Source organism: Rhinolophus sinicus, linkage group LG10 (assembly GCF_036562045.2).
Source record: "Rhinolophus sinicus isolate RSC01 linkage group LG10, ASM3656204v1, whole genome shotgun sequence".
In the NCBI taxonomy this organism is placed as follows: domain Eukaryota; kingdom Metazoa; phylum Chordata; class Mammalia; order Chiroptera; family Rhinolophidae; genus Rhinolophus; species Rhinolophus sinicus.
This window is the reverse complement of record NC_133759.1, coordinates 64,311,581-64,326,663: the sequence shown is the minus strand read 5'-3', so window position 1 is coordinate 64,326,663 and position 15,083 is coordinate 64,311,581. Positions and strand designations below refer to the sequence as shown.

The window sequence follows — 15,083 nt, the reverse complement described above, 5'->3', positions numbered from 1 at the left end:
CCACGCTTCCTGAACACCCTATGCCTTTGCACACTCGTTCCCGGAAGTACCTCCCCTTCCTCCCGCTTCTCCTTGCTCTGTCTCCAGGCTCCGTTTGGTTCTCTTGCTCTTGAAAAGCCATCTCCTTTGTCTCCTACTTGGTGCTCACCTTCATGGGAGCACAAACCCCACTGTGTGGGGATGGATACTGTCACACAGGGAGTCGGTGAGAACCCCAGCCGAGCCAAGCCTCACCCACGATGCTCACGGCCAAGCTATTTTTATTTGGCAAATACGGCCTTGTCCACAAGCTCAGAGGAAACATCATCCATTTGCTTCATGCTTACCTGTGCTGCGGGGCTGTCTTATCTGCTCCACTTCTGTTTCACACTTGGAGTTTTCCTGATGTCAAGAAAGAATGTGTGTGGGGGGAGTGTGCAGACTGTGCGCCCACCCCACTAAAGCCTGAGCATTCTGCACCAGAGGTGAGAATACCATCAGATCTTTGCAGCTGTGAAGGTGGATGTTAGATGAAAGCTGAGAAAATACAGCACATGGCTCAAGTCATCCCTAAATCCCATGTCTGCCAGGTGAAGACGTGTGTCAAGTGGCACAAATGATTTCTTTCAGTATCGTTTAGCATGAGCTGCTGTTGCAAAGAGCTACTAGTCCGGCAGTGTCCAGTGTGGCAGCCCCTGGTGCGTGTAACTACGGCTCTCTTGAAACATGATGAGTCTGAATGGACGTGTGCTGTAAGTGGGAAATACAGACCAGGTTGTAAAGACTTAGTAGATCTGGTATTTTAAAAATGGAAAATACCTCATTGATAATTTTAGGTTGATTTCATGTTGAAGTGGTAGTAGTATTTTAGAAATCTGGGTTAAATAAAATGTATTTAATATCATTCCCACCCATTTCATTGTACTTTTTATAATTGTGGCTGCTAGAAAATTTTAAACTGCATATGAAGCCTGTATTATACTTCTCTTGGACAGCTCTATACCAGAAGTTTGATTGTAAGATTGCATTTCAGACTGAACCCAAGCACTGAGTAGTTTATATGTATTTTCTAGGTATATTTATTTCCTTTGCATACTGTGGGTTACCTTTAAGAATACATATCATAATAATGACATGGACTTTGGACTAAGAAAAACCTGAATTTCAATCTGAACTCTCTATTTGTGGCCTGTATACCAGCATCTTGAACTCTTTGAATCTCAGGTTCCTCAACTGTGTAGCAGGAATAATTGCCCCCTGCACTCACTGTGGTTAGGTGTGGGGTAAGGAAGTAATGTTCTAGTAATATTAGCAGACATTTTGTTACTGTAATTGAATAACTATGTTTTTTCCAGGTTAACAAATTTAAAATCTCTATTTTGAAATGTTATTGCAAACATGAAACAAAAACAAACAAAAAAACCCACCCCTTGGTACTTGGTACAGTACGTCTGCCAGCTCCTGGGATGAAATTATGATAGCTAACGTTCCCTGAGACCCATGCCCAGGCAGTGTGCTTTCCATGAATTGTTTCATTTGATCCTCAAAACCACCCTGGAAGGAAACCCCTATTATTGTCTCCATTCAATAGATGGAGTACCGAGGCACAACCAGTTCAGCGGACTTGCCCAAGGCCACACAGCTAGTCAGCGGTCAGCAAGCCATTGAGCCCATGTGGTCTAAGTGTAGAGTGCATTCTCTGTCTCTCCCCAGTATTGTCCACCAGTGAATAGAGGACAGAAAAAAAGGACCAATAGCAAGTGAATGCTCCCAAGAAATGCGCTTTCCATAGACACCTATTGTTGTGATTTTAGAGCTTATACCTAAACTATTTTCCCTTAGTGTGTTTTTCCTAGTATACAGTGGGCTTAAATATATCCTGGATTTAAAGCTTTCCTCAAAGAGTACATTGTTTCCCAGGCCCATTACAATCTGAATGAGGCTTAAGCAATTCCAGGGTAGACTCATGGGGGGAAATGCATTGCACAGTCTCTAGACCATGATGAATCTTTTGTTTCTGAGGCCTTGTCACAGTTGTGCAGTCACCACGTTGCCCCGTGTGTATGTAGTAGGTGCTCTGTAAATGTTACTTATTAATGTTTATTGCAGTGCTTGTGAAAGCACACCTTTGGAAAGCAAAGAATATAGTATTTTCAATTATCGTCATTCATTCCATTAGATTATCCGATTTACGATGTGGATGTTCTTTCTCATCATGTATGATTGTCTCTTACAATAATTCCCTTTGATGAGAGTTGAGCCTTGAGCGGTTTTACTTCTGTTATGCTGGAATCCTCCTCTTTACCTTAACGTGACACACCTACACCCCAGCAGACACGGCCCAGTCATTCCATGATGTGTGTATTTCATTGTATTTCCATGTATAACCAAGACGATTAGACAGTATTGATGTATTCTTTTCTTTTCAAGTAAGAGTCATACCTAGGTGGGGTGGGGCCGGAGGTGGGGTAGTCTGTGACCAAAGTTCAGAGCCGTCCTCTCATTTGGAAAGTGGAAATGTGCTCATGTGCTTGGTGCATGGCCTGGGATCCTTAGGAGGAAATGTCTACAGATTTGGAAAAGTCCCTGGAGCTTACTTAATTCAAGATAAAGGTTTGGATTGATGAGAACTGAAATAAAACTTTACAGCGATAGTGCTTTTCCAGCTACTTGTACATCTTTTCCCCGTCCCTCCTGCACTCTCCCTGGTCCGAGCTCTGGTCTGGAGCGGCTGGGAGGAGCTGGGTGGGTTAGGATACACAGGTGCATGGGAGGTCCTTCAGCAAATGCAGGGCAACTGCCAGGCACACCTCTGTGCCTTTAACAGGTTATTAAACAGAAAGCAGGATGTGCTTATCTGAATAGTGACAATTGTAAACACTCAGTCACAAAGTTCAGCACTCTGGTGTAGATGGAATGGCATTGTGAGGCCTAGAAGTTGGTTACTTGGGAGTGCCTGCTGTGTGCCTGGGCAGCAAGGGAAAGGGAGGCGAGGCTTCCCTCGGGCTTGCTGAGTTGCTAGGCAAAGACTCTGTAAGGACCTCAGCACAGGAAGGAAGCTCAGAGCCCTTCCAGTCCACCCCTCTGGTTGTGCAAATAGGTAAACTGAGGCCCAGTGAACGGGAATGTGTATTTGAATAATAACAAACACTAACTAACATGTATCACTATAAATGTAACAAGTAACAATACACTAGACACTTGGTCAAATATTTTCTCTGTGTTAATTCATTGAATATCTGTGACAACTGTGTGGGGAGGTCCTAGTAGCCTACCCACTTTTCAGATGAGGAGACGGAGTCTCAGAGAATTAAGTTTCTTCCTCAAGACCCTAGAACTAGGAAGTTCCAGAGCTGGGGATAGCAGCATGTCTGCTTCTCAGAGCCACTGCCATTCCTGCCACACACTCGGTCTTCTCACCAAAGTCATCTCGGGCCCAACCTGCTTCTTAGGGAACCTAGTTGTATACTATGCGAGAGCTCACGTGTGTGTGCATGTGTGTGCATGTGTGTGTGTGCACATGTGTGTGTGCATGTGTGTTAGATGTCTATTCCTGTGTAACAAAATACCATAAACTTGGTTGCTTAGAACAATGTATACTTCTCGTCTCAGTTTCTGTGGAGCCCAGATCCGGTTTAACGCGGTCTGTAATGAAGGTGTCAGTGAGTCCTGATCTCACCTGAGGCTCAGGGTCCTCTTCTGAGTTGACCAGTTGTCCAGAATTCATAGAAGTCAGGTCATTGTGGTTGTAGTCCTGAGGCCTCGGGCTTCTAGATGCCTTGTGGCCTTCTCCACCTCATGGCAGTTTGTTTCTTCACGGCCAGGAGAAGAATCGCTCCATCATCAGGGAGAGAGCCTCAGTTCTTTTTTTTTTTTTTAAAGCGTTCACCTGATTAGACCAGACCCACCAAGGAAAATCTCTTTTGATTAACTCAAAGTCAACTGATTAGGGACATTAATTACATCTGCAGAATCCCTTGTGACTTACAAGGTAACATAAACAAGGCTATTCCATCATACTCCCATGTTGTGTCCACACAGATATGGGTCACTGGGGTCATTAAGATACTAAGGTATTCTGTTTGCCACAGACATGATTAAGAATGCTTGTTCCTCAGCTTCCTGGATACGAAGAGAGCAGGAGACAGAACTCAGTCAAGTCTGGGTTGCTGTGGTAAGAGGAGGGGTAGAATGAGAGACGGCCGAGAAGCAGTAGTCAGAGCACCTGGGCTCTGCTACCTGATGACCAGAGCCGCCTTTGCCGTGTCCTCGGCACAGATCATAAAGAGGTCGTTTAGCTTCTCTGTGCCTCAGTTACTCCATCTGTAAACTGCAGATGTTGATACTTCCTAGCATTTGGTGATGGTAAATGAAATAACCAGCATCATGCAGAGCTCGTCATGGTGAGTTCTTGTCTGCATGCTTGGTGTATCCTGTTTGAAGGACACAGGAAAACAGAAACAGGGGTGTGGGGTTCATTCACTTCCATGTGGTTGCTGGAAGTATGTGCCTTAGAGGTGGCATTTGGGTGTGTTCGCATTATTAGGGTGACACAGGGGACCGAAGCTATGGAAGGTGCAGGATATGTTGTGAAGCAACTTGCTGCCCTGTGGAATGAGAGTCAGGGTGACGTGGTAGAAAGCAAAATACTCTGGGGAGTCCTGGGACCTAACTCTAGGACCAATTTTGACAGTAATTCTCCACTTGGGCCATCACCCACTCCTGTGGACCCTGTTTCTTGTCTGTGAAAGAGATCAGTGGAGAAAGGTAGGTCCTGGGAGTAAGAGCCTATGTGAGGTGCCTGCTGGGTCTAAATGTCATCATTCTTCGGACTGGTTTTCCGTGCAAGGGGTGACCAAGAAGTAATTAAGTCTATTTCATTAGCTCTATCAGAAAAAAACCAAAAAACTGTCGATGTGCATCTCCTATTGGAAATAAACTAAAGGAATTTTATTTTGCCAAACTACTGGACTTTACACCTGTGTCTTTCTACCCAATGTAGTAGCCGTGGCCGTGTCCCTTGCCATTGAAATTCTCCTTTGTGTGTTCTTCCCAAGTGGTTGTTTTTATAGCCCCTTAATGTAAAAGTGGGAGGGGACAAACACTGGTCTTTGGGTCTTTGGTTGGGAGGACAGAGCAGAATTCAGAATCTGCTTGCCCTGCTTCCCACACTCACAGGTCCTTCTTCTACCCGACCTGTTCCCACCTTGCATATACTCGTAGCTTCCAATTTAATTTGTATGGGTTGGAATCTGGGTCTTGATAAAAGAAAGTTGATAAAATACAGCATTAGTAACATCCACTCATGGCATGTATCTTGGGAAGGCTTGGATCCATTACGTAATGCCCCAGACAAATGTGTGCCCTAGATAGTATTGTTCCCATTTGACAGTTGGGGAGACTGAGACTGGAATGAGTTAAATGCCTTACCTGATAGGACACAATCAGGAGTGCCTAAGCAGGAATTTGAACCCACACGTGTTGTGTGTGGCAGTCTGTGCTGTCAGCCAGCAATGTCAACGGCTGGGACACTGTCAATCATTTCAAAGTTCAGAGCCCACTCTTGACTCCCATCACGCTTGCCTGTTAAGAAAAGACGGCAGCAGTGCCCTTAGCTTCCGAGGGCAAATATCCTGGAGAACACACAGCAGGACAGAGAAGGTCTGTCGGAGTCAACACCACCACCATGTCCAATTCTCAACAGTGAGCCGGAAGAAAGCGGTGTTACAAATAATGCTTCTCATCGGCTGTGGTCAAGAGTCATAACTGGAAAATAAGCATGTGACAGTTCTTCATTTGCATATAAACTTAACTCATTAGTTTAAACTATAGTGCTTTTTTAACAAAGAGGGGAAACTGTAATGATAATAATAGTCCTTGTAGAGAATGTAAAAAGAGGATAGAAATTTGTGCTTTGGGAAGTTGGAGAATGTACTTATGGTTAAGGATTAATTTTCACTCACAAAGATCAAAAAGGTCTCGATGAGTAAGATAAGTATCGAGTTTCAGGGTTGTTTTATTTTTTTCTCCTCCTGCCAGACTGTCTGAAACTTATCTCAAGTATCATGGTAAAAAGAGAAGTGGCGGGTAGACACAAAAATGTAATAGATATATTTTAGGGGTAGAATATGAACTGCCTTTCTAAATGCATATCAGACGGAGAATTTATTCCAGTTGAATAGGTTTAATGTTATAATTTTACCTTATTAAATCATAATTGCTCTTTAGAAGAAAGTAGAGGTGCATATGTTGCCACTGCCTGGCTGTCCCACTCCATCCAAATAGCACCCTCCCTACACGTGTTGACTTCACCCCTGTCTCACACCAGAGCCAGCTGTAGCTTTCCTCTGGAAACCTGGTGGGACAGGGGGAAGGAAGGAAGGAAAAAGAGTCTGCATCCAGCACTTGCCAGGGCTTTGGCAAAACCATTTCTGGCTTACGAATAGATGGTACCTCTGGCTACTTTTAATTAGACGACATATCAAGATGATTGGGATACCTGGGTTAGTTAGGGACTAAATAATTTCCAATGTTATGGATGTTGATAATCATTTTAGTAAATACTAATGATTGCTTTTGTAGGTAAATGCATTCCCTTCTCCTCCCTAGAAATAAAACGGTGGGGTGGGAAATGAGAACATGCATTGACTGTATATTTGGATGAAAACAGAATTAGAATCCCAGCAATACATTTTGTTTTAAGAGAATCTGATTTTCCAGCATGAACTGGATTAGATGGAGGCATGATTCACCTATGAATTTACCACCTATAACTGAGAGTATGAATTTCCTTGTCTGTCTTTTTTTTAATAGCACACAAAATAATACTCAGCTTGTCCAACTGATAAAAGGCATAATGTAGTTTTTAAAAACATTTTATTATATTTTAAAAATGTAACACTTGATACATAATAAAGAATATACTCTGTTTCATTGAATCATTTAGACCTTTATTTTATATGCCAGTAATAAAGGGAAAATGACAGCTAAGTCCATTAATCCATAATGCTTTATTATCTCATCTCTTTTAAGGGGCATTCCAATTTTGGAGATGTTAAAATGAAGAAAATAAAAAACAGCGCACCTTAGAAACTGTTAAATACGGCATACAAATACTTATTAAGTGATAAAGCATTATATAATAAGCACTCATGAGCACCCTCTCACACCCAGTCAAGCCAAGAATTGGCCCTTTCCTCATAACTTGCATTTCCTCCTGTAGCCCATGCCGATAGGTATCTCTCCTCCTGAATTTTGGGTTTATTATTGTTTTTCTTTTCAAACATTTTAAAATTCTCATTCCTCTAAAACTCTAAACTCTCCAGGAGTAGAGGCCATCTGTGTTCTGTACCATCTTCAGTGCCCGACACAGAATCTGGCCCAACAAATGTTGGTTAAGTACTATCGCTGAACTGTGTAAGCAGGTTGTCTGAGGCATATCCAGATTGTCTCTGTCCTTCAACGTGCTCAACACCGTTTCTTCCTGGAAATCTCCAATAGCTTGAACTGGAAAAGATCTTGCCTCCCTTTTGAACTCTCTCAGCAATTTATCTCTACCCATGCACTACACCGTCTCCTTTCACTTACAGGGCTTTATCCATCCCTGCCTTCCTGCTAGACTAGCAATAGTAGAATTCCTCTTTATGGTGATTTGGTGCCTGACATAATAAAGATAACTTAGATTAAATTATATCTGGCATTTTGTGTGTAATGTCACCAAACTGACCTAAATGAAGTCAGTACTATAACTATCCCCCATTTAACAGATGAGAAAACTGAGATGTGTGCTCATAATTGCTTAAGCAATTAATATTTGTCAAAGGAAGGACAATAATGCTGCATCTAAAGTATTTTGCCTGAGTATACTTCAGTTTTTCACTGGAGCTCAAGAATTTATGCTTATCCTTGGTCACGTTCAGAAATAAATGGAGAAAAAAGTAAATGAAATAGATAAAAGATTAGCAAATTTTTTAATGTTTTTAATGTTAGGGGAAACGTCTGTATTAGCTTTCATGTTATTTGCCTAATTTCCTATTGGATTTATTTACTCTCCTATTGATTTATAAGAGATTCTTATATACCATAAAAATTAGGTCTTTTTTTGTAAGTTAAGTATATACAGATACTTACATAGTGTTTTCAGTGACCTTTTGAATTTGCTATACTATTCCCACCATATTGCATTTTGATATAGTTTTATCTATCCATTGTTTTGTTATAGTTCCTTTGCTTTTTGTTATTATACCCCAGAAATACACTGCTACCTCTGAGATAACAAGAACATTCCCATTTTCTCATTTTAAAATAGTTTTAAAATAAATGCAGATAAGGCGAGGGTCTTCAAAGCGCCACCCCCCCAGCACAATGAGTTATTCATTCATCTTGTTTAACCAACACATTTATTTAGCCCCTACGGAATGCAGAAATGAGTGAGACCAGAGAATGTTCCTGCTGAGTGCAGTGAGTGCCTTTGCAATGGCATGATCTGATATACATTTTCAAAAGATCCCCCCCAGCTGCTATGCAGAGAAGATTTTAGGGGGCAAGAAAGGAAGCAAGAGACAGAGTAGGAAAAGTATGCCTCCTTGGAGCAGATCCAGAATTTGGTCAGGAGATCCAAGTTCAAATAGGACTTGGCCAGGTTAGAGCCAGGGCACTACCGCGGCCGCTGCTGCAGTGCCAGTCTAGGCGTCCAGACCGAGCCTGGGACAGAGAGGCACTTTGTGTGGCGTACCGTTCAAAAGAAAGCTGGACAGGTGGCAACCTGCTCGTTTGGCGCCAGCAAGTAGAGGAGTGCTCAGTGGTGATGGATGGCTCTCCATTGTTCCCAGCACGGCGCTGGGTGGGGGTGGGGTGGCGTGGTCCCTGGGGAGCTCAGGGGAGTCTCTGGGCTTTCCATGCACTTTGCCTTCCCCTTAGTATTCCAGCCAAGGCATTAGCTCTGTGCTCCAGCCGTGTTTCTGCCTAGAAATCCCACCATTGTTAGCTATGCTCTTGTTCCTAGTACTAGTATTTATATTTTTATACGTTTTAAACTCAAAGTGTCTGAGTTTCAGTGACAATGAGACAATCAGAGTAGTTTGCAAAGCTCAGTAAAGGGCTTTTTTTTTAAGGATTGAAAGAATGTGACTACATGCCGTTTATTAACATAACCCTCCCTTTCTTTTTTTTAATACTTTTTTATTTTTTTTTAAGATTTTATTGGGGAAGGGGAACAGGACTTTATTGGGGAACAGTGTGTACTTCCAGGCCTTTTTTTTTTTCCAAGTCAAGTTGTTGTCCTTTCAGTCTTAGTTGTGGAGGGCGCAGCTCAGCTCCAGGTCCAGTTGCCGTTGCTAGTTGCTAGTTGCTAGTTGCTAGTTGCTAGTTGCTAGTTGCTAGTTGCTAGTTGCTAGTTGCAGGGGGCAGAGCCCACCATCCCTTACAGGAGTCGAACCGGCACCTTGTGGTTGAGAGCCCACTGGCCCGTGTGGGAATTGAACCGCCAGCCTTCGGAGTTAGGAGCACGGAGCTCCAACCGCCTGAGCCACCTGGCCGGCCTGTAACCCTCCCTTTCTTGAAGGTCCATGAACATTTGTTTTGCTCAATCAGTGTGGGTTTTTTTTTCTTCATTTTATAATGATCCTTCCCCTTGACTGCCCAATGTTTCCCTTGAAAATTCAGAGGGTGAATCGGCCCATGTGTGTGCGTGTGCATGTGTGTGTGTTTGTGTGTGTTTTCTAAGTGTTGGTTTTCCAAGACATTCATGAAAAGGACTAGTATTGCTAAGTCATTTTTTACTATAAGGAGGTCCATGTTTGGGCATTGAAATTAATTTCCCTTATCTCTCCATACAAATAGCCACCCTGGCTTCTTTGATTTATTACCTGGGATGGTTCAGCGGCACTAAAAACAGAGGACGGGAAGACATCACCTTTACGTGGCATCATTAGTCACAGCTTTAAAAGCATCTCCCTGAATGGCCTGGATCCCACAAGCTCCTGCCAGGCCTGTGAACGGCCTGTTCCCTTCCTGTGTGCTGGACACACTGGGCACGTCCGTGGCCTCCTGGCCACATTTTTCATTTCTTTGTAAGTTGCCCCCCACCAAAAAATTCTCCCTGCCTTTCCTCCCTAACATTGTGTTAAGGAACTTTCTAAATTGCAAATGTAATCCCTGGTTAAAGACAAGGTACCGACAAGGAGACGATACTTTAAAATCACGTCTCCAGCCATGGACTTGTGCATTGACTATAGGAAGAACTGTCAAACTCTACAATACAGAAAAAATTCTTTTAATTTAAAAATGGGCAAAAGACTTGAACAGAAATTTCACCAAAAGAGGTATACAGACGGCATAAGTTTAGAGAAATGCAAGTTATAACCATGATGAGGGAAAAAACAAAACACAAAACAAAACAAAACAAAAAGCATGCAATACCACTACACACCGATTAAAATGACTAAAATTTAAAAATACTAGCAATACCAGTACTGACAATACCAAGTGATGTGCAGGGCCCAGCCTGCCTCTTGTTATTCATCCAGCTCCTTCTCAGCACTCTGGTCCTCCCGACAGGTCCCGAACACCTGGTCATTTTTGCATTTCTACCGGTGCACACCCGTCTTTGTCCACCCGCTTCTCTGCACACCCTGCTCTCCTGGCGAACTGATGGGCATCCTTACTGCTCAGGTGTGGCACACTGGCACCTGCTCCAGGTTGGCTGCCCCTGCACACACAGCCTGGACACTGGAAGTCCCTCTGTGGTGCTCACTGCCCTGCCCGCAGCGCCTGTCGGCTGGTCCTCCTTGCCCGCCAGCCAAAAGTCCAGGGAGAGCTGCTTTCACGGCTCACTTCCCAGCCCTGATAGGAAGTCCACAAGTAGTCTAGTGAGTAAAGCAGTGAAGGTCAAAAGGGTATCTATGCACTGGACTTGGTGTTGCTTTTGTTCTGTTTTACTTTGCTGTCTTTCCCTGGCTTCTCCTGTCCCTGACCCCCGGGCCAAAATCCCGTACCTTTCCTTGATCTTCCAGCAGGTGAATCCTCTTTTTCTGGCTTCCCCCAAACTACTTGTTGAAAAGCAATAAATCATGGTTTTAAAGACCGTTAGAGTCTTATTTTTCCTTTAAGGAAACGTAAAATGATGTGGCAAAATCATGACTGTGCAGGGGTTTTCTTGCTTTTTCTTCAGAGATTTGATGGGTTTTATAGTGTACCATGAAAAGGCATGACTGATAAAATCCTTACTGTAGATGTATTTTTACATATTTACTGAGCCCTATCTCCCAAATTTCCCCAAATTTCCTTGGGGAGAGAACAGACTTTTTGCAGAAAAATTAAGCTCCTATTCTGGAATCCATAGCAATAAAAATGGTGCTGATGATGATACGATGATGGTCATGATGGCAGCTCTTCAGTGGTGCTCACTAACAGGCAGACTCAGCCTTAAGAAGCACTTTATTTACTTCCCTGACGCCTCACAGCAGCCCTGTCCATAGTGCTGTCTTGACTTCCACTGTACACCTGAGAAAACTGGAGCATAGAGTGGTTAAGTCAAGGTCAAAAGCGGAGTTAGATTGGAAGCCAAGCTGTGTGGCTCCACCTTCCAAACCACCATAGAACGAATGGTAGAGGGGAGCTAGGTGACGTGGTTTCGTCATCAGGAACACAGCCGACCTCTTCATTCTCCCCAGGCAGGCATCACCACATCTTTTGTGTAGACTCCAGAAAGCTCTAGGATGCTTTGGGATGTGCCTTGTCTTTTATAGCCAAAGAGGATTCCATATTTGTGTCTTGGTCAGTATTAGAACAGATAATTGGAATAATTGGAAAAGGAAGCTGAAAATCAGAATGCCTCAGGGAAGAAGCAGTCCAGAAAAAAAAAAAAGCAACTTGCATTGTGCTTTACGACTTTCGATGTGTGTTTTTTTGGGCACCATAAGAGCCCATCCCACTGCTCTGTTAGGTCGTCTGTACCGGTGAGGAAGATGAGGCCCCGGGAAGAGAGTGGCCTGTGGTCGTTGGGACTGCAATGCAAGCTCAGTCTTCCTTCCCTTGCTCTCCGCCCCTCCTGTGCTCCTCCCTTGTGTCTAAGTTCTCATTCATTGAGTAAGAGGAACGCCTCCGTAAACTGCAGACATGGGCAACATGATTTCATCTCTTTCCTACATACACTAGCGTCCTGCTGCTGCATGACCGATCGCCACAAACTTAGCAGCTCATGACACCCACTGGTTAGCTCACAGTGCAGAGGTCAGAAGTGCAGGTGCAGAGCTGCTGGGTTTTCTGCTCAGAGTCTCAGAAGGTACAGAGTGCCCGAGGGTGACCTGGGCTGAGTTCTTGTCTGGAGGCTGTGGCAATAAATCTGCTGCTACACTCATTCAGGTTGCTGGTAGAATTTAATTCCTGTGGCTGTAGGACTGATGTCCTCAGTTCCTCGCTGGCCACTCTCAGTTCCTAAAGGCTGCCCACATGTATTGCCACGTGGCCTCCTCCATCCTGATGGAGCAATGGCACACCAAACCTTTCCTGCACTTGGATTCTCCGTCTTCCTCCATCTCTGATCTCTAAACTCCCAAATATCAACTCCATGTGATTTTTTCAGGCCCATTCAGATGATTTTCCTATCGATCCAAAGGTCAACTGTTTCGGACCTTAAGTACAGCTGCAGAATTCTTCCCATCAACACCTGGTTCAGTGTTGGATTGAATATATGGGTCAAGGGGCAGGAACGCGGGAGATGACTTAGAGTTCTGCCTGCCACCAACGCATCACAGCATTAAAAAATAACGACACACAGAAACAAGGGCCAACTCTAAAGTTTATTTTTCAGTAGTAATTATGTAAATTATTTTATGGTGCATTTTGTATTTATTAGGCAGTTTGATTGAAAGCATATTCGTAATCTGCATACGTCTTTCACCTTAAAAGGACTGAAAAAGAATGAGGTAAACACTGTATTGTTGAAGAAGGCAACTGTAACCCCAACTTTTCAGTAAGTTCATCTTTTCTTTCAGCATGTTTCAAACCTGTGATTTCTTTTCAGCGTCTGTGGTCCTTCTCCTTGAACTTTCTCTCTGTTTCTTTGTTGTTTGATTCTGTCTCTACTTGCAGGTAGGAAGGAACATGCAGTTAAGTGTCACCTCCTCATGGGCACATTTCTTGATGGCCACATCTAGAGTAGACTGAAAATGACAAGCGTGGGAAGCTGTTCTGTCACTACAGCTTCCTTCACAGTGGCTCTCTCTTTCTGAATCTGTGAATTGCCAGTGTCTTGTCTCTACTTCCTGTGGTTCTATAAGCCTTAGGAAGGGATGCCTGCCTATGCCCAGTGCTGGGACTGTGCTTGGTACAGAGTAGGCAGCAAAAATCGGGCTTCATTGACATGTAAGTAGAAGGTACGGTCTGGTACTTGTAAAAACAGAACCTTAACATTTGTTTAGAAAGGTTCCTAGAATAGTGAACCAAGTTAGTTTTGAGATCTACTGCTAAAAAAGCATTTATTGTTCAAAAAGCACCCAATTGACATTCATATGGCTTTTGAAAGAGTGAGAAAAGAGACTCCACAAATGGTAGAACCAAAGAGAAACAATTCCATATTGTCGTTCGCAGTGTGCAGTGCCACTTGTTAGGAGTTGGGTCATGAGTGTTCACATCACAGGTGCTCTGACGTTTGGATCCGGTTTCCCGCAAGACAGATGCCTCTTTCCTCCCAGTCCTCCTTTGAACAGCTCCTTTCTCTGACTGTTCCCTAAGTTTCACCCTCACCTCCCAGCAGTCATAAACCTACTTAGAAGCTGTTTGACCTTGGGCTCTCCCCGAGCCTTGTTTTTCTTGCCTGTAAAATGGGTACGATAATCCCACCTTGAAAGGTTATTGGAAGGACAGAAGGGCAGTGAATGCAAATGCCTGTTGCACAGTAAGATTGATAAAAGCTATTTCCATTATTATTAGACTATACCACAGCTCTGCAGATCTGCTGACATGGAATTGAAATGCTCATCTTAACAACTGGTTTTTGGAAATTACAAAAAAGGTTACTGTAGGTTAGGATTGTTGGAGATACTTAATTGATTTTTCTCATCATATACTAAATAAAGACTACCTAGTTTCCAATTTATAGATTGAAATAAATGCGTTTCATATGTAATTATCCGAAGTATGATACCCCTTTTCCCTCTGATGATTCAGAAGGCACTTCAGAGCCATGTAGCGCCCCTGGGCTTTTATTATGGACTCAGTTAGCATTTTATTAGAAGTATTGGAAGTATCTTTAGAAGCATTGGGTACTATGAAGTTCTGGAGAGCAACGTGTATCTGTTCACCTTTTGCCATTCCTTAATCCAGGATATAAAAGAATCTGTTGCAATAAACGTAGGTGGGTTTGCCTCTGCCCAACCCCATCCCCAGTTACTCCTCTTCTCCGTGACGAGGACCCTCGGCCCCTGCTGGTGCTGGGAAGTAAATAACCAAAGCAGTCATGTCTGCAGCCAAGGAACCGTGGTCAGTGGGGCTTCGAGCGGCTCTTTGCCGGAAAGGACCGAAAGTTTTCAAACTCTGCCAAGCTATTATCACATTTCTGAGACCATTTTAGGGAGCATCAAGGGCCGAGGAGATGAATTCACATGTCTTTTTCTCGTATCACTGTAAAAGGACATAGTTGATGACTTCCCCAGGCAGGTTAAATAATAACAGCAAATGTGGTGATGGAAGAATGGAAGCGATGTCTGTTGTGTTTGTTGTGGGGATCGTTCCCACCCTCGGAGCCGCATCCCCATCCTTGCATTTGTTTTGCCTGCCTTTTAACTACAAGCCTGATGGAGAGAAGTCTTCGTTTCTGATGTGATCCCTGGGGTGTGAACCCAGAACAGAGGCCGGGAGATTCACTGTGTCCCTGCTGAGCTGGGATTGCTAGGACGGTTCGTGCGGCATCTCTGGGTATGGCCTAGTTTCCTCTCCTGTGAAATGGGGCTGTTTGCTTCTTATCAGAGAGTTGTAATTACGAAAGGATATGTCCTGTGGATGTGAAAAAAAAAAAATTAAACACCATGCAACTGCTTTCATTTTTATTTTAACCCAAATTAATATGCAAAACCAAGATGCTACTGTTTTCAAAGCTGTTGGTG

At 43.5% G+C, this 15,083-nt stretch overlaps 1 protein-coding gene across 13 annotated transcripts in view; it reads left to right on the top strand.

Moving 5' to 3' along the window:
- Positions 1–15,083, top strand: part of FOXP1 (forkhead box P1) — a 409,891-nt gene that overhangs the window by 225,195 nt on the left and 169,613 nt on the right. For 5 of the 13 annotated variants that reach the window (XM_074313282.1, XM_074313280.1, XM_074313281.1 and 2 more), the window contains exon 1: positions 225–464. The exons of the other annotated variants lie outside the window; for them this stretch is intronic. In XM_074313282.1, the coding sequence (XP_074169383.1) occupies positions 240–464 (225 nt within the window). In that variant the 5' untranslated portion in view covers positions 225–239. Of the gene's footprint in view, positions 1–224; positions 465–15,083 lie in introns of those variants that run through there. 13 annotated transcript variants of the gene reach the window in all.